The following is an 18,776-nucleotide window of genomic DNA, read 5'->3' on the forward strand; positions in this document are numbered from 1 at the left end:
CACATGTAAACCAGCCTTCACAACAACCCGGACTATCCCGTAAACCACAGACGAGGCCTCATGTGTGTGTGTGTGTGTGTGTGTTTGGTCTCTCAGACATCGACGAGTGTCAGTCGTCTCCTTGTGCTGAAGGTTCGACCTGCAAGGACGAAATCAACGGCTACCGCTGTGTTTGTCCGCCCGGACACGCTGGACCTCGCTGTCAAGAGTGTAAGAAAAACAACGTTTAACGTTTAAATGTTCACTCTCTGGTCTCGTTGTGTTTTAAAGTCTTAACTAAAACCCTTAAACCACTTTATTCTGCCGTAAACCGGTGTAAATGTTTGTCTAGTTAACATTATTTGTGATGTTATATTCAGTTTAGTGTAAAATATTCAAATTCAACATGTATCTACTGCCCCCGCTGGTCAAACACTAGCTACAGCTACTACATTCAGATCCTCTTGTCCAATCACCGCGAGGCTCACTGTCCCAGACTCCTCCCCCTCTTATGAACTTCAGAGCCGTCACATTGTCGTGTTTCTCTGTGATCAAGAGGCTCCACTGTTGGATTTCACTTACAGGCCACGCCCTCTTCACTCAGCCCAGCCCACTTCTTGGCATTTGGAGTGGAGAGGGCGTTTAATCACCCTTTAAATTGAGCAATTTTCTTTCTAAACAATTTAATTTGGGGCTAAAAAATCTTTTTTGACACAAATGTGAAGAAAAAATGCCAAAATATTCTCTTCACAAACTTTATTTTCCACTTTCCCTGCTGTTTTTCCAGAATCACTGCTTCTTCTTTGAATCTAACAAAGGCTGATTAAGTTATTTTATGGACGTTATTTACAACCCGCAATGTTTTATTTTTATTTGTCAGACCAAACATCAGTTAACTGTCAGTATACTAGCAACAGAATCTCTTTGAATCACTTTAAAAGAATAAAAGCTCTGAATTCTCGATGAAATTGTCATTTAAGTGACACTGGCGGGCCAGTTTGGGCCCACAAGCCTCCAGTTGTTGCCCACTTCCTTGGACACTGGTCTGATCTGGTCTTGTCTTTCTTTCTCTTGTCTTTAGTCATCGGACTGGGGAAGTCGTGTCGTCACGCCGGGCTGCAGTTTCCTCACGGCAGTCGTTGGGAGGAGGAGTGTAACTCGTGTCAGTGTGTTAACGGACACGTCCACTGCTCCAAGGTCAGACTCACACTCACACACAGAAAACGCTCACACACACAGAAAACTCTCACACAGAGAAAACGCTCACTCACACACAGAAAACGCTCACACACACAGAAAACGCTCACTCACACAGAGAAAACGCTCACACACACACAGAAAACACTCACACAGAGAAAACGCTCGCACACACAGAAAACACTCACACAGAGAAAACACTCACACAGAGAGAAAACACTCACACACATAGAAAACGCTCACACAGAGAGAAAACGCTCACACAGAGAGAAAACGCTCACACACAAAGAGAGAAAACGATCACACACAAAGAGAGAAAACGCTCACACACATAGAAAACGCTCACAAAGAGAAAACGCTCACACACACACAGAAAATGCTCACACAGAGAGAAAACGCTCATACACAGAAAACGCTCACACACAGAAAACGCTCACACAGAGAAAACGCTCACACAGAGAGAAAACACTCACACACATAGAAAACGCTCACACAGAGAGAAAACGCTCACACACAGAAAACGCTCACACACAGAAAACGCTCACACATTGTACGACTCTCATTAACATGAAGATGTGAAAATTAGTGAATGAGTGAATCCGTGTTTCTTCCAGGTGAGGTGCGGTCGTCGGCCATGTCTCCTCCCTAAGGCTCCTCCCCTTCCTCTTCCCGTGAACGGGAACCCTCCTCCGTGTCCCGGAGGTCACGAGTGTGTGGAGCATCAGTTTCTCACCTGCTTCTCGCCGCCGTGTCACCAGTGGGGGGTGTGTTCCATGCCGGATCCGCCCACGCCGCTGCACACGCAGTGCGAGCCCAACAGCGGTTACCTTGACAACAGCTGCGCTCGCATCACGCTCATCTTCAAGAAGGACAAAGTGCCGCAGGTAAGAAAAAAGACTCAAAATAATGAAAATCGCAACACGAGTGTGTGCGAAATCCAAATCAACGTACACTGAAATTACTTGTTGCACTTTGAGTAGTTTTTCCAGTTTCTTTGCTCCGTATAACGAAAACATTGTAACTAAAAGTGAATCATTTTGGTTTGTCGACAAAAAAAAATACATTTGAGAAACATTCATCAATATATTCTGAGATTTTCTGGATCAAACCACTCGTCAATTAACAGAGAAAATAGTTATTATAAGAACTTATAAAAGAGATTTTTAGATATTTTGAAGCTTCAAAGACAAGAAAATCAACATGTTATTGATTATTTCCTGATTACTTTCATATTTCTACTCAATTACTGAAAGTTTTTACTAATTAAAACAAGTTTCTGTGATTTTTCATCTTCTTAAATGTGAATATTTTCTGGTTTATTTGCTCCTTAAAACAAAGAACTTAATTTTTTCTGAAATTTTCAGCATCAATTAATCAATAAAATAATCAACAAATTGATCATCAGCCCTGATGATTTGCTAATAAAAGATAATAATTTTGTCTTTTTTTTGTCATGACAATAACATTTAAGATGTGGAATTATCACAGTATTTGTCTGAGCTCTGATCCATGTTCCAAACAAACAATATCAGTGAACGGTTATTTAAACGTCAGACAGTTTCCTTCTTTTCCTTCTTTCAGAAAAATCATAAATGAATGAAAGTCATTTGGACTCAGTGACTGAAAACCTGTGGTTTTTACACAGAACTCACACTTTTTCACTTTTGATTGTTTTTCTGGCCATAAAAAGAAAGAAAGAAAGAAAAAGAGCTGTACATTTAAACAGAGGGAGAGAAAACAGCTCCAGCAGTAAATAAAGATTTGTGGCAAAGTCGGCTTTAAATTTTATGTTTTAATGAGGAAATTGTTCAAATATGAAGATTTGAGGCTTTTTTTATTATTATTATTAGTTTTAGGCGAGAGAGAGAGAGCGAGAGAGAGAGAGAGAGAGAGAGAGAGACAGAGCGATCACAGATGTGTCCACACACACACACACACACACACACACACTGATGAGTCAGATTTTGCTGAGTCACCTAAGTTTTCACACACATTTTCCTCGTCTTCTGTCTTCTTCTCCTCCCTCCTCCTTTTTTCTTCTCTCCTTTGTCTCCCTCCTGCTTCTTATACTTCTTCTCATGCTTGTCCTCTTCTTCGGCCTCTCCTCTTCTTTTTCATCTCTCCTCCCTCGTCTCCTCCTCCTTCTATGCCCTCATGTCCATCTCCTCCTCCTTCCTCACCTTCTCTTCTTCTTCACACGTTTCATGACTCAGTCGTTTTTCTTTTACAGTTTTTCATGATAGAAAAAAAAAGAAACACAGAGGTAAAGAGCGCATGAACCTGCAGCTGCTCCTATTGGCTGTTTCACGGAGGGGGCGGAGTCTGTAGATGTGGACACGACTCAAACATAAGCAGTTTTTTAAATGTAAATAAAGTTCAGTGAGTGAAACTGATCTGAGATCAGTATGCTGCTGATCCTCACTCACCTCTTCTTCTCCCTCTCCCTCCCTCTCCCCCCCTCTCTCTCTCTCCCTCTCTCTCCCTCTCTCAGGGCACCACGGTGGAGAACATCTGCTCAGAGCTCAGGTATCTCCCTGTGACTCAGACTCTGGCTGAAGAGCGAGCACTGCTCATCCTCTGTGATCTGTCCTACACCAACAGTGATGCTGTGGAGGTCGCCATGGTGATTACCCCCCCCCCCCCACACACACACACACACACTGTAAAGATCTCGTCTCACATCTGAGGATGATTTTCAGTCAGAGTGAACGTCATCTCTTCTTCGTGTTGTCCTTCTGTCTGTACGGTTTTTCTTAGTTTGTTTCCTGAAGCACACGTCAAAGTCTGAATCTGAGGCTGCCAACGTTTTTATTTTAACACGAGGTTAAAGTCGACTGCGTGTGTCGTTAATGTTTGTTTCGTTAGCATTCGCGTTGTTAGCCTTTGTGTCGTTAATGCCGTAAGCATTCGTGTTAGCGTTCGTGTTGTTAGCACTCATGTCGCTAAAGTTTGTGTTGTTAACCTAAGGGAAAAGTTCACTTTGTTAGCATTCGTGACGTTAGCTTTCGTGTTAAATTTTTTGTTTTTAGAGTTGTTCCTGCCGTCTCTTCTCTCCGTCTCTTCTCTCTATCTCTTCTCTCCGTCTCTTCTCTCCGTCTCTTCTCTCCGTCTCTTCTCTCCGTCTCTTCTCTCCACTCTCTCTTCCCTCTGTCTCTTCCCTCCGTCTCTTCCCTACGTCTCTTCTCTCCATCTCTTCTCTCGTCTCTTCCCTCCGTCTCTTCTCTCCATCTCTTCTCTCGTCTCTTCTCTCTATCTCTTCTCTCCGTCTCTTCTCTCCGTCTCTTCTCTCCGTCTCTTCCCTCCGTCTCTTCTCTCCGTCTCTTCTCTCCACTCTCTCTTCCCTCCGTCTCTTCCCTCCGTCTCTTCCCTACGTCTCTTCTCTCCATCTCTTCTCTCGTCTCTTCCCTCCGTCTCTTCTCTCCATCTCTTCTCTCGTCTCTTCTCTCCATCTCTTCTCTCCTTCTTTTCCCTCCGTCTCTTCCCTCCGTCTCTTCTCTCCGTCTCTTCCCTCCGTCTCTTCCCTCCGTCTCTTCCCTCCGTCTCTCTCCGGGCCACCCAGACTCAGGGGGAATCAGGGTTTTAAAGCTGTTAATGGAGGGGATTAGATCTGGTGTCTGTGATGTTTTGAGCAGCAGAAACAGGAAGAGGAGCGGCCGCGAGTCCCACAATCCCCACAACAACAATCCTTTCATCGGAAAACTTCACTCCCACTCGGTGACGACTCGCGGTGCAGAGAAATGTCCGAGTGTGTGTGAAATCTTTAGAATCCCAGCGAGTGTCGTCAGTTCATCGTCACCGTAAACGACAGAACTGATCAACGCGACGCTTCACTTGTTCAACTTGATTCAGGTTTAGTTGAAGTCTTTGTTCAAATCAAATCCAGTGAAGAGAATCTTAAATCCTGTCCAGATTTTGATATTGTTCCAGATTTTAGTCCACTTTTTGATAATTACATTACATTACATGTCATTTAGCAGACACTTTTATCCAAAGCGACTTACAATGGAATTGAGTACAATCAGCCAAGGGTGGAGTCGCATTGTGACCATGATGTCTTTCGCACACAGGGTCCCGGTCTTAACCACTGAGTCACTCCACCTCAATAGTCCACTTTTTTGATTATGGTCCAGTTATTGAGTTATTGTCCAGTGACTGGTCTAGTTTTCAGTTTTTGGTGAAGTTACTGGTTCTGGTTTTTTGATGTCGTCGTCTTGGCGATCAAACCATGTGACTGTGACATCACGGTGTCAGTGTGTGACTCTCTCGCTCTGTGTCTCATGACCTGAGAAAATACTTTTTAATGCTAACTTTGTGTGTGTGTGTGTGTGTGTGTGTGTCAGCCCGGGGGGTGGGCGGGGTCAGAGCTGTGTGAAGGAGCCGCTGTTTTTTCCTCCTCAGTAGAAAAAGAGGAGTGTTAGTCCCGTGTTGATCAGGACTGCACAGCTGGACTCTTCTCTATTGTTTGTTCTAATTGATCTGCACAGAACCACCAGATTATCTCCCTCCTCCCCCTCCTCCCCCCCCGCTCTCACCCTCAGAGCCTTATTAGGCAATTAACTCCACCTTCTGTTGTCTCCGGGGGAGGTGGAGGTGAAGGGGGGAGAGTTCTCTGCACTGTCTGCCAGATGTTACTGTGACAATCTCCTTTATTCACACATGAATGTCTGCTTTCCTCTTCTTCCTCTTCTTCCTCGTCTTCTCTTCTCAGCACAGAGTTTGTGTTCAGTGTCTTCACTTTGACGTGTTTCATCCGTTCATCACACATGAACGCTCACTCGCTCACCGCGTTCACATGGACATGGAAGTCATCGGAGTAAAAGTAAAAAAATGTGAAGTTAACTTGTGAAAACAGACCAACCACAAACCAACTTCCCTCAGAACGATCGTGTCCATAGAGACAGTCGATCCTGTGTCTGATCCACGTGAACGTGACGTCGTTCTGAACGTGACGTTGTTCCGTCGTTAACGTTTGTCGTCGGTAATGTTTGTCGTCGTTAACGTTTGTCGTCGTTAACGTTTGTCGCCGGTAACGTTTGTGGTCGTTAACGTTTGTCGTCGTTAACGTTTGTCGTCGGTAATGTGTGTCGTCGTTAACGTTTGTCGTCGTTAACGTTTGTCGTCGGTAATGTTTGTCGTCGTTAACGTTTGTCGTCGTTAACGTTTGTCGCCGGTAACGTTTGTCGTTGTTAGCGTTTGTCGTTGTTAGCGTTTGTGGTCGTTAACGTTTGTGGTCGTTAACGTTTGTCGTTGTTAACGTTCGCGGTCGTTAACGTTTGTCGTCGTTAACGTTTGTGGTCGTTAACGTTTGTCGTTGTTAATGTTTGTCGTCATTGACGTTTGTCGTCGTTAACGTTAGTTTTGTTATTTTATTAACAACAAAACAGTGAGGAAAAGAAAAAGAGAGTTTGTGGTTTTTGAAACTCTCTCCAGACGTTTAAAGAATTCATTAATTACAAACCAACAGTTGTTTCTCGACACGTCTCTCATCTCCTCTCCTTGTCTCCTTGTCCTCATGTCCTCAGTCCTACGAGCAGGACGGGAAGTCGTCGAAGGACGGCGACCGCGGTCAGATCCACAACGCCGCCAGCTCCATCGTCAACGCTCTGTCCAAACGCCACAACAGCACGGTAATGTTGGCTGTGGTGGAGGTCAAAGTGGAGACGGTGGTCAAAGATCCTCCTACTGGTCAGTTCTGTCCCTACATCCAACTATTATTTATATCTATATATCTATGTATTTACATATTTATATATTTATATCTATATATCTATGTATTTAAATATTTATATTTATATTTATATTTATATTTATATCTATATATTTATATTTATATCTATGTATTTAAATATTTATGTCTTTATATCTATGTATTTAAATATTTATATCTATATATCTATGTATTTATATATTTATATCTATATATTTATATTTATATCTATGTATTTAAATATTTATATCTATGTATTTATATGTATATTTATATCTATGTATTTAAATATTTATATATTTATATCTATGTATTTAAATATTTATATCTAAATATCTATGTATTTATATATTGACACAGAGGAGAAAAATACTGTAAACTTGGAATTCACAGGAAAGTTTTTAGTAAAGTTTAGAATTTCTCTCACTTTTTAACACCAAAGTGTCTCGATGTGAATCGACGTAAAACTCTAAAGTTGACTTTTAAAAATATGAAAGCTAATGCTAAATAATAACAAAGTTTTACACACTGGACCTTTAAGCTTCAGTGGAATGGGAGTGTCACAGTCACTGACTCCGCCCCCTTCCTGCAGGTTACCTGGTGCCGGTGTTGTGCGTCGTCTTCAGCGTCCTGTGGATCTTCTGCATCGTGATCTGCGTGTGGTGGACGCGCAAGAGGAAGAAAGAGCGCGAGAGAGCGTCGCGCGCCCAGGACAGGACCGTCAACAACCAGCTGGAGGCGCCGCCCCCGCGCGGCCACGCCCTCAAGGTCAACCGCGACAAAGACATTCAGTACGAATGCAAGAAGCTGATGAGCTCGTCCGAGAGGACGTGCGACGGCGCCGAGGGCGAGGAGGAGGACGACGAGGAGGCGGAGCTAGAGCTGGCGCTGGAGCTGGAGGACGACGAGGGGCGGGCGCCGGGCTCTGGGGACGGGAAGTGTCCCCCGTCCCAGAAATGCTCCGTGTCGGCACCATTTCAAGACAGAGGGATGATGGGAAAGAGGGGTGTGGTCAGCACGACGCGCAGCGCTCCGGTGAAGGCGCCGCACCGGACGGCGTACAGTCCCAAAGACAACCGGTGTAAAAACCTCAACGCCGCCAAACTCAGCGACGACATTAAAGACCACTATGTGTGACACGCTGACCTTTGACCTTTCTTACGTGACGATTACAGAGGCTTTCATTTTTGTATTCTTTGCTTTGTTTTCGCACGGAGACGACAACAACGACAACAAATACAACGACAACAACAACAACGACAACAACAACAACGACGACAACACCGACAACAACGATACGGAACGCAAACGTGGATTTAATTCTTTCTTCTGCTCGTCATGATTTTTTTTCTGGTTCTGTTTAAACTTGTTTTTCTTTTGTTTTGTTTTCTCTGATCCAGTGGTTCCCAAACTGTGGGTCGGGATCCACACATGAGTCGCAGGCAACTTTTTTCGGGCAACTTTTGATTCAGCTTCCAAAGATTTAGTCGTAAAAAAATTTGCAACTTTTCTAGTGGTTCCCACACTCTGGGTTGAGACCCACAGATGGTTCACGGGAGAGTTTTTTTGGTCCCCAAACGAATTAGCTAAATTTTCTCGCGTTAACTAACGTTCATGTTCATATGTTTTAAGACATACATTTATAAAAAGAGGTTTTGATTTGTTTCCAAACATTCAGTCGCAAAATTTTGGACAAATTTGCTCTTCTTATGTTATTTATTTGTATTGTTTTTTTAAACATTTACAAAAGGAAGTTTTTGTTACATTTAGTGTAACGTAACAAAAGTTGCAAAGTTTATTTCGCAAGATATTTATTACGATTTGGGTCCTTTTTTGTTTTGTTTCTGTGATTTAGTGGTTCCCAAACTCCGGGTCGGCACCCACAGTTGGTTCACAGGAGAGTTTTTCCGGCCCCCAAACAAATTTGCAGAATTTTCCCGACCTTTTTAATTCAAATTCTATTTTCTGTATGTTTAAAAGAACAAGTTACCAAACTAATTTTCTCTGCGATTTGACTCTTTTTCTGTTTTATTTTCTCCTTGTTTTTCCTGAACAACATTGGCAGCTGTTGATGTTGGTGCCGTCTGTCGTCTGCGGGACTTTTTCTACTCTCTCTTCATATCCTGTCTTTTTTTTATAGAAAACAAAAGAAAAACTACTTTTAAAAAAAAACAAATGTTTTATATACAAATCTAAGTTGTTTGAAAGTTGGCACCGTATGAAACCAGGCATTGGAAGGTCGTTTGTTTGTTTGTTTACATCCATAAACATCTTTTCCATTTTCTGTTAAACCCTTTCAAAATAATTGTGACAGCTTCCTGTTGGGTAGAAAAGTGCCTTCACTCCGTTTGTTTTCCTCCTGAACTTTAAAGTGAACATAAAGGGAAAAGATGTGGCGTCAACGCAGCAGTAAAGGTTTTATTGTCTTTGTACAGATGTAAATATGAACAAATGGCTGTGTATATTTGAGTTTAGTAAGTTAAGTCATGCTTTGTATCATAGTTATTCTAAAAAAATACCATTGTTTTCTGCTTATTTTTGTTTTTTTTAACGATGTCATTCCGTTGATGAGCGTCTGTTGACGCGATGACGTTGGTTTCATCGCGACTTTGTCCACAGTCAAAAACAGATTTGTCTTCATGTGTCGTGATTGTTTGTTGACACAGGCCACGCCCACGTTTTTATTTTAACAGAAAAAAAAACAAGTTTCAGAAAGAACGACTAACAATCACAATTTTGTTATTTAACCAGCGACGAGGTTGAAAAACGACAACTTTTTGTTTTACGAAAACCTGTCCAGACTAAAAAAATCAATCCCAGAGTCGTCAAACTAAGACGGAGACGGTTTCGCCCTTTAAATGTCTCTGTTTTCAGACGCTGGACGACGAGTGTGAACGTCTTTAAAAGGAAAATGTAGTCGTGTGGATGAAGCAACACAGTCTGTGTGTGTGTGTGTGTGTGTCTCTGTGTGTGTGTGTGTCTGCAAAAATTTCCTTCCAAAAACTTTTTACTCAGTAAATTTCCTAGAGATATAAAAATTACAAATTTAAAAAGCAAAAAAATGCTAAACCAGTGGTTCCCAAACTCTGGGTCAGGACCCACAGATGGGCCGTGGGTGATTTTTTTGCGGTCCCCAAACAAATTTTCCCAGTTTTTTGTGAATATGTTTTAAATAACATTTCCAAAATCTTGGAAATAACTTTCTATCTTTAAAAAGTGAGTTCCCGATTTAGAAAGTTTGGGAAACAAAAGCAGCGGAGAGTCTGAAACACGGAGTGTGTCCTGCTTTAATATTTGAACTGTTTGTGTTTCCTCGTAAACTTGCGATTGTTTTTCGAGCTGTTTCCAGATCCATTTCTTTTGTTTTTAACAGTAACTCACGCCCTCGTAACAAAACGCTCTTTGAGAACAGTTTAATATCACTTCACATTCCCTCTGTCGCACAAAAAGCAGCAGCAGCAGCACAGACTCTGTAAAAGACTGAATTCTTTATTAGATTTTCGATTTTTATGGATGTGGTCACAGAAACATGACGGGATATAAAACATGCTGCAGTTAGTTGAACATTTTTTTTGGTTGTAATTACTGACACTAAATGACGCCGTGGTTTCAAACCAGCACAGATGATTAATCCCATTGTTCAAATTATAGTAAATTGGTCATATTTTCAGTCTGTTGGCAGCAGAGTGAACATGACGGCATTTTATCTTTATATTCTTTGGCTAAAGTCAAATCTCCTCACAGACAAAAGGGTGTGATGTGAATTCACTTGCAGGAAACTCCTCGTGTCACTATTCTGGTCTCATGAAGGGAACATGGTTGTTGTTGTTGTTGTTGTGAGTGAGTGAGTGTTTGTGTTTGTCGAGAGTTTCTGCACTAAACAAAGTCACAGGAAGAGAGAAAACTAAGAAAAACTAAAGTTAAAAAGTCAAAAGTCTGTGGATGAACAATGTTTTCAATCTTTTCTGTTTGGTTTTTGTTCAAAAATGCTGATGCAAATCACAGAGAATTCATATTCTGTCAGTGATTTTTATTTTTATTTTCTTTTTTACATGTTAGTCCCCAGAGGAGGAGCTGAATGTGCAGAACGTTGTAATTATTTTGTACAAAACTTTGGTAAAAAGTCTTGGTTTGTTAGTGGATTTTTTTTTGTTTGTTTGTTTGTTCTTAGAACAATTTTATTCTATTATTTATTAAAGTATTTTATACCAAAGTTCTTTTGATTTGGTCTTTTTTTTGTTGTTAACATTTGTGACCGTGAAGGTCCATTTATTCTCCATTTTTATCATCTCCGTCACGACCCCACATACACAATACTTCCTCTAGAGGGCAGTGCCGAGCACCGAGTTGAGGCGTCAACATAGTGACGATTAAAGGGAATTATTTTAATTGTGTTAAAATCGACTGAAACACAAAGACTGAATGTGAGTCGTGTCATTTTCAAAATTTCCGTTTGTCCGCGGCGTCTTCGGACCAGTAGCCTTCGCTAAAGCCAGTCCCTATAGGAAGCTGGTGTTACTTTACAAGCTGTATTATTATGGGATGTGTGACCCTGGAGCCATCAGTGACCCTTCCTCCTAATTTCTCTCCAAGTAGGTCAGTGAGTGTGTGAGTGTGTGTGTGTGTGTGTGTGTGTGTGTGTGTGTGTTTTCTGCACATACGTGACCCGAGCTCCGCGTCGTCCAGGATTCCAGACACGTTTCCCATTCTTCCCCGAAACAACTGCCGGGTTAATGAACCACACGGGCCCCGGCACAGCGTTATGGACGTCCACCACAGCTGCTGCTGCTGCTGCTGCTGCCAATGTTAATCATTTCCCACAGTGTCATTAACGCGGCAGATGGAGGCGCAAGAGCGTCTCACTTTATTGGTCTGGCGCTAAATGAAGCGGGAGAGAGAGAGACTTTAAAAAAAACTGTATTTATGATAGATAGATAGATAGATAGATCATTTTGTATTTTGGGGGAGATAGCTAACTAGATTAGCCACAGTATTCACATGCTAGCCATAGTTTCAATACTGAGAACTAGCATATTGATAGCTCTCTACATAATGTGTTAGCGTGAGATAGCATGTCCAGCTAACTGGCTCACTAGCTACAGTATGAACCTGATCCTCAGAGAAGAACGTGTTTATGTTCTTCATTTTCTCTCTAAAGTTGAGTTTGTTCTGTCGTCACCATTTTGTTTAAGAACTTTGAATTTAGTCGTTTTGTCAAACTCCATTTTGAAGTCGACCACGAAGAGACGATTTGACTCAAAGTTGGACCAAAAAAAGAAGAAGAGCTGAAAACTGGTGTTTCTAAAAGAAGACTGAAAACTCCTCAGGTGACAAGACATAAGTCAGTTTTATACAGTTTAAGGGAATTCTGACATCAATATTCTACTAATCACAAATGTTGATATATGACGAGGTGAGTTGAAACCTTTGTTTTTGTCATTTTAATCAAAAGTGCAAAAAATACAAAATAAAGAAAATGTTTTAGAGACATTTAAGGTTTGTGATGTCCTAACTGTGCCTCACTCCTCATGCTGCTTCCTGTGGTCACATGGTTTCAGCTCAGCCAATGAGCAGTGACCTCGTTAAAAAATGGCGGCAGGCGGTGAAATGTTTGTGTGCTGCTGTTTGTGTGTTGATGTGTGTGCTTTCCGGTCCTTAGTCACGGAAAGTGACTGCTCGTCTGTGATGAAGGTGAGTTCTGCTGCTCGTTTCTCTGTTGTTTTCTTTTAAAGTTTCAGGAGTTTGATGCTAACTTCAGAGCCACATGTTAGCTCTTGTGCTAGCTCAATGCTGAAAGTCTCTTGTTGTCACTGAATGAGCTGAAATATTCTGTAAAATACTGAACTTCATCCAGAACTTCTTATCCGACTGAAAAATGAGGACATGAGGTGAAAATGTGAAACTTAAATGACAATTTGACTTCAGTTTTCATCATTTTTAATCCCTTTTCTGCTGAATTCTGTCACGTTTCACGTGGGTGTCGTGGTTAGCACTCGCTGCTACTCTGACTGTGTTTAACTTTAAATCACTTGTACACACTTTTTATCTGTCTACATGTTTTATTGTTTGCGTGAGAAACACAAACACAACACACAGTTGTTATGGACTGCTATTGCTAACAGTAGCTAACAATGGATACGTTTGCATCCATGTTGTTTTTCCCAATGTGATGTCACTTCCTGTTCTGAGTTCCGATGTAAATGGAACATACCATTAACCGTCTGGTTTGATTAATTTGGTAGAAATATATTTATTATTTTTCAGAATTTTAGTTCCAAAGACGCTAAGAGATAATTACCTGTCGGCCATTTTGTGTTTTTTGCTTCAACACTGTGACAAACTCCACTTTTGTATAAATCACTGAGGAATAAACCAAAATAAAAACATTGATATCAGATTTTAAGATATCAAACATTTAGTGTCGGCATCTGTCCAGCGTGAGGACGTCGACGAGTCCGTCTCAGACCAGTACTTCAGTTCCTGCCTGGACAACACCGACAGTTTGTCCTCATGGATCATTAAAAAGCACAGACTCACAGTCACGGTCGCCACGGTGACGACGTGATGCACTGAAGGCTTCGCTTGACGTTTAACTGAAAGTGTCGTGTCTTCTGTGTCCAGACAGACGCGTCGAGGACGACTCGCCAATAATCTGCTGACGAGATGCAACGGTCGCCAGGCGCTCAGTGTTTCAGGTGAGCAGTGAACTACAGCAGCTCCACCCCACGCTCTGGTCACTTCTTACACATCATGTTATTTATTGGCATTTTTTACAGCTCATTTCCTCCATAAATCCCTTTTTAATCCAGCAAAACATCAAGATAGTAAATAAACTTTTATAAAACCACAACAAGTTTTTGAAAATGTTTCAGCTACTAATTAAGAGTTGCTGAGCTGAGTTCCCATAATGCTCTGGGGCGGCGTGTTTCAAATGAAACTGTAAATCATAATATTTCTTGTAGTTGCCGTCATAAAGATGTTTTATGTTCACACTCGCTGGATTTATTCTCCTCGAGTTCATGTTTCTGTCAAACGACTAATTGGTTTCTCAGCTCATCGTCGCAGCTGTAGAAGCTTAAAGTGGCGTGACAGTTTTTAAAATGCATCTTTTATTGAATATGTGCATTTTATTTGACATATTTATCTTTACTTTTGAAGTGGTACGACTTCTATCTTTAAAAACGATGATCCATTGGTATTTAAGGTTCTGAAATTTAAGTTTGTCCTTCTCTTAGCACTAACTGTACGTGACGGGATGTGACTTCTGTAAGACTCCGCCCTCTGATGACGTCACAGAAATCTCTTATAAATGGGTAAAACGGTAAAAAGTAAATATCTCGGTCAAACTAATATCGGATTTTAACGTTTAAATTTGGTACGTGTATGCAGACTACATTTAATCTGATCCAGATTATGGATTTGGTGGCAATATTAAGAGACATCTTGTATGTTAGGTGGTAACAGTTCTTTGTTTTGGTCATAAACATGTAAGTCGATTTATGTGAGAGGCTTCCTCTTGTCACATGCAGCTGCTTTTAAATGAAAGGGTGAGTGACGATGATAAATTAGCACCATGCTGCACACTGTCATATATTCATGTTTGCATTAGAGATGTCGATATTCAGTTTCCTGCGCTGCTCGTACGACGTACGTAGACGAGGCCGACGCAGGACAAACGTGGAGACATAATGACTCGCGGTGCTGTGGACACTGTCCACTGTCTCTCTCTCCGCCGCTGACATGAGATTCCGTGCAGAACGATGAGTGAGTAAAGTTAAAGTCGGAGAGAGAAAATGTCTGGGAAAATGTCCTCCCATCTTAAGCACATGCAAGTCCTTGAATTTGAGGGAATTGTTCCTGGAAAGTCCTTGAATTTGAACCCCGTACAGGAAGTCACAACTATATCGCAGAAAGACGCTTTCCTAATCCCAGTTCTTGTCCAATCTCGTCCCAAAACCGTTTCTCATCAAGATCATCATTTATTAGACAAACCATCAGCAGCACATTTGTTATTTGAACCAAAATAATCATCTTTAAAGTTTGTTTTAAAGGTCGTTTTACAATTAAAATCTCACATTAGCAGCTTCTGCTGAATCTGTTTATTATGACACGCGATATATCACGAGTACACGTTAATGATTTCCACCCGATAACTGACATGAAGCTCAAATTACACGTGATAATAATAATAATGATAAGTGAAAGGAGGAAATGAGGCTGAGTCATTCCGCCTTGAGGAGCAGCTCAAAGAAATTAATCTTTTTAGGAATGAGTGGAGTTTGAAGATGATTTGCGAGCGACAGGAATTAAAGGTTTTGGGATTAATCTGAGTTTACCAAAGATTGGTATCAAATGAACGCTGATGTATTAACGGGGATGTGTTGGAATCAGTCGGAGGCTCGTGGTCTGACAGGAGGAGTCGAGGGGAAGCTGGTGCCTGGATGAGGAGGCAGGAGGGAGGCAGGAGGGAGGCAGGAATGCTCGGTGGAGCTCCTGACAGACAGCAGGAGAGCCCGGATTCCTCCTCGGAGCGACCACGCCTCGGCCTCTCTGCTGGCGGCGGGCCCTCCGACTCCTCCCAGGGTTAGGGCCGAGTCCACATGTTCAAACGGAGATGAAAGGCCCCCAGTAGGAAGGCTGTCTCCGCCAACACCAACCGCCTGCCAAGTGAGTCCTGCTTTCGTTAGCGCGCTCTCCCAGATGTTCCCAACACTGTGGACGCTCACAGCTCCTCACCTCTCCCCGGGGACGAGGAGGGAGCCGCCGCTTGACCCTCCACATCAAAGTGCGGAGGAGGACTCAAAACAATGAGCACTTTCACACAGAAGAGAGCGAGTGTGTCGACGCAGTGCATCCATGATTTAGGAGGCTAAGACGTGGGTTGGGCCCTGACAGAAATACTTGTGTCCTGTGGGTTTTTTATTCAGAGCAGAAGAAAAAGGCCAACGCATACTTGAAGGCCACACCTGCTTCCATTTGCCGCTAATGTAATCAATACAGTGTGTTTTATGTTTTTAGGTCAGTGGTGATTTGCTCTGAGACGGCGAGTGAAGCTCAGCTTCCTCTGATGTGCTGAAAATGTTCAATTCAATTTCATTTATGGAGCCAAACATCACACACACACCTGCCTTAGAGGGCTTTACAGGCTGTACAGCAAGGGACACCCTCTGTCCTTAGACCCTCTGTCCTAAGACCCTCTGTCCTTAGACCCTCTGTCCTTAGAATCTCTGTCCTTAGAATCTCTGTCCTTAGACCCTCTGTCCTTAGACCCTCTGTCCTTAGACCCTTGGTCCTTAGACCCTCTGTCCTTAGACCCTCTGTCCTTAGAATCTCTGTCCTTAGACCCTCTGTCCTTAGACCCTCTGTCCTTAGAATCTCTGTCCTTAGACCCTCTGTCCTTGGAATCTCTGTCCTTAGACCCTCTGTCCTTAGACCCTCAGTCCTTAGAATCTCTGTCCTTAGAATCTGTCCTTAGACCCTCTGTCTTTAGAATCCTTAGAATCTCTGTCTTTAGAACCTCGGTCCTTAGAATCCTTAGATCCTCTGTCCTTTAGAATCTCTGTCCTTAGACCCTCTGTCCTTAGAATCCTTACAATCTCTGTCTTTAGACCCTCGGTCCTTAGAATCCTTAGATCCTCTGTCCTTAGAATCTCTGTCCTTAGACCCTCTGTCCTTCGAATCTCTGTCCTTAGACCCTCTGTCCTTCGAATCTCTGTCCTTAGACCCTCTGTCCTTAGACTCTCTGTCCTTAGGCATGCAGTAGATCTGTCTGTGAAGACATACAGACGTGCAGTATATCTGTCTCCGAGTGAGGACAGACAGACGTGCAGTATATCTGTCTCCGAGTGAGGACAGACAGACGTGCAGTATATCTGTCTTCGCGTGAGGACAGACAGACGTGCAGTAATTCTGTCTCTGAGTGAGGACAGACAGACGTGCAGTAATTCTGTCTCTGAGTGAGGACAGACAGACGTGCAGTAGATGGAGGAAGTGTCTGAAAGGCGGATCCAGTTTTGATTGACAGCGTTGCAGAAAGGCAACAGTGGAGCCTTCTCTGCCTCAGTCCTGTGGATTTTGTGATGAAGTGTGTTGACAAACATCTGGTCTTTGTGTTATTTACTCGCTGATATAGAACATTTTCATTTCTACAAATACATATATCATGTTTCCTTGTTTGTATAAATGACAGAGCTTACGTGAGCTTCCCCTGTTTAAAGGACCTGTAACAGCCTCTGATTTAGATGAATTATTTGAGGGTCAATTAATTTTATTGTATTTGCTAATTTCTGATTGAACAGATGAGACAGTGGAGACTTTGCTGTGTTTCCTGTGATCAGATAGTGATCGTATAGCACTTGTATTTTCAACGTCTCCGGTGTCCACATCAAGATCCCATTGCTATCCGATCACAGTCACCATCAAACTGCTGAACTCTGCTCTCCAGATGTTGTCCCCTAGGGATGTAACGGTATGAAACTTTCATTCCACGGTATTGTTAAAATATGTTTGAAATGTCGTGGTTACCATGGTAATTAAAACTAATACGGTAAACTGTCCCATCTGGAATTGTAACGTGACACCAGTAACTGTTAAATCCCTATCGTCCTCTTTGGTATTTAAACGTTCCTCCCGTAGGGAAGGACGACCCCTTCAACACCATCCCTTTATCTCATGATGTTACATATTAACCTGTGGTGTTCCTCAGGGCTCCGTCCTCGGTCCTATTCTCTTGTGTACCTCGTTTCTTTCCTTGGTTTCCAGAACATGTGAAACATGTTCATTTTTGTATTAAATAATGATGGATCTTTATTTTTTTACATTAATAGTTTTTGTTTTATCTAAACCATGTAACAGGGGGCGCTGCCCCTTCTTATTTTTCTCATTACACTATTTTATGTTGCATGCAGTCTAACTTACAACAGTTAAAAATTGATGCTCGTAAACAATAGTATGCTCTCATCTTTAAGGTGAGATTTAATAATTCCTCCCTTAGGCAGCCTTAAGATGCCCCCTTTTCACCTCCGACACCCACTTCTGCACCATCCCTTCAGCCCGCAACGGAAGCTAACATCCCAAACTATGTGTCCAAGAATGTAATTAATTAAGACGCATGCGATGTCGCCTTCAGTCAGGCAAACGCTGGATTAGACGGATTTCATCGGCCTTTTTGAAACGTGTAGAGTTTGAAGTGACACGCCTTCACTCTTTAGTCGTGTACGTGCACCACCCAAGGCTACACATTTTATAGACAAGCCTCGACTCAGAGAGGAACGCCGCATCAGCCAGCGCTGCACTGCACTTATTCATCACAACAAATGGACTGGATCTGTTTCATGTTAGCGTCTCGCGGCGCGCACACACACACACACAGAGTGAATGAGTGAAAGCTGAGGAGATGCTCTCACAGGAAGGAGAAAGTGGATCTGATTGTGTTACTGTACGACACATTATCTTCCGTGTTGTCGTCGCAGCGCGGTGCGTCCTGCACACCCGGGTGTTAATTTGGCCGATGACGTAGGTCGGGCGAGTTTTATAGTGCAACATAATCTGCCCCAAAGGCGGAAAAAGGAAAAAGTTCAGCTGCGGTTTTGACGTCGACGCTCGCACGTACACGCCAGGATTCAGAGCAACATAAACTAAATTAAAAAAAAAAAAAAATACACCTTTACAGCTCCATAAACATCTTTATTTGTCTTGGTTTATCAGAAATGCATTTTCAGATACTAGTTATACTAGGTAAAAATATCAATGTTAAATGTCAATAACATTACTCAGTGTTAAAAAATGTACATGTATGTATGTATGTATGTACGTATGTATGTACACAACTTTTTGACAATTGACAATTTACAGGATTATTTTTTTAAATATTTGATTTAAAATCTATTTTTTT

General features: G+C 42.1%; 1 protein-coding gene and 1 long non-coding RNA gene across 3 annotated transcripts in view; both read left to right on the forward strand.

The window, feature by feature from the left end:
* Positions 1–9,860, forward strand: part of LOC131444681 (protein jagged-2-like) — a 51,034-nt gene extending 41,174 nt beyond the window's left edge. For both annotated transcript variants that reach the window (XM_058615253.1, XM_058615254.1), the window contains 6 exons: positions 97–210; positions 1,061–1,176; positions 1,791–2,060; positions 3,668–3,799; positions 6,699–6,861; positions 7,476–9,860. In XM_058615253.1, coding sequence (XP_058471236.1) covers positions 97–210; positions 1,061–1,176; positions 1,791–2,060; positions 3,668–3,799; positions 6,699–6,861; positions 7,476–8,020 — 1,340 coding nt within the window. In that variant the 3' untranslated portion in view covers positions 8,021–9,860. The remainder of the gene's footprint in view (positions 1–96; positions 211–1,060; positions 1,177–1,790; positions 2,061–3,667; positions 3,800–6,698; positions 6,862–7,475) is intronic.
* A 3,642-nt stretch (positions 9,861–13,502) lies between these two features.
* The window catches only part of LOC131445242 (uncharacterized), a 29,955-nt gene continuing 24,681 nt past the window's right edge, over positions 13,503–18,776 (forward strand). Inside the window, exon 1 of the long non-coding RNA XR_009233827.1 lies at positions 13,503–13,578. This is a non-coding gene — a long non-coding RNA (uncharacterized LOC131445242). The remainder of the gene's footprint in view (positions 13,579–18,776) is intronic.

The sequence above is a fragment of the Solea solea genome, chromosome 18 (assembly GCF_958295425.1).
Source record: "Solea solea chromosome 18, fSolSol10.1, whole genome shotgun sequence".
In the NCBI taxonomy this organism is placed as follows: domain Eukaryota; kingdom Metazoa; phylum Chordata; class Actinopteri; order Pleuronectiformes; family Soleidae; genus Solea; species Solea solea.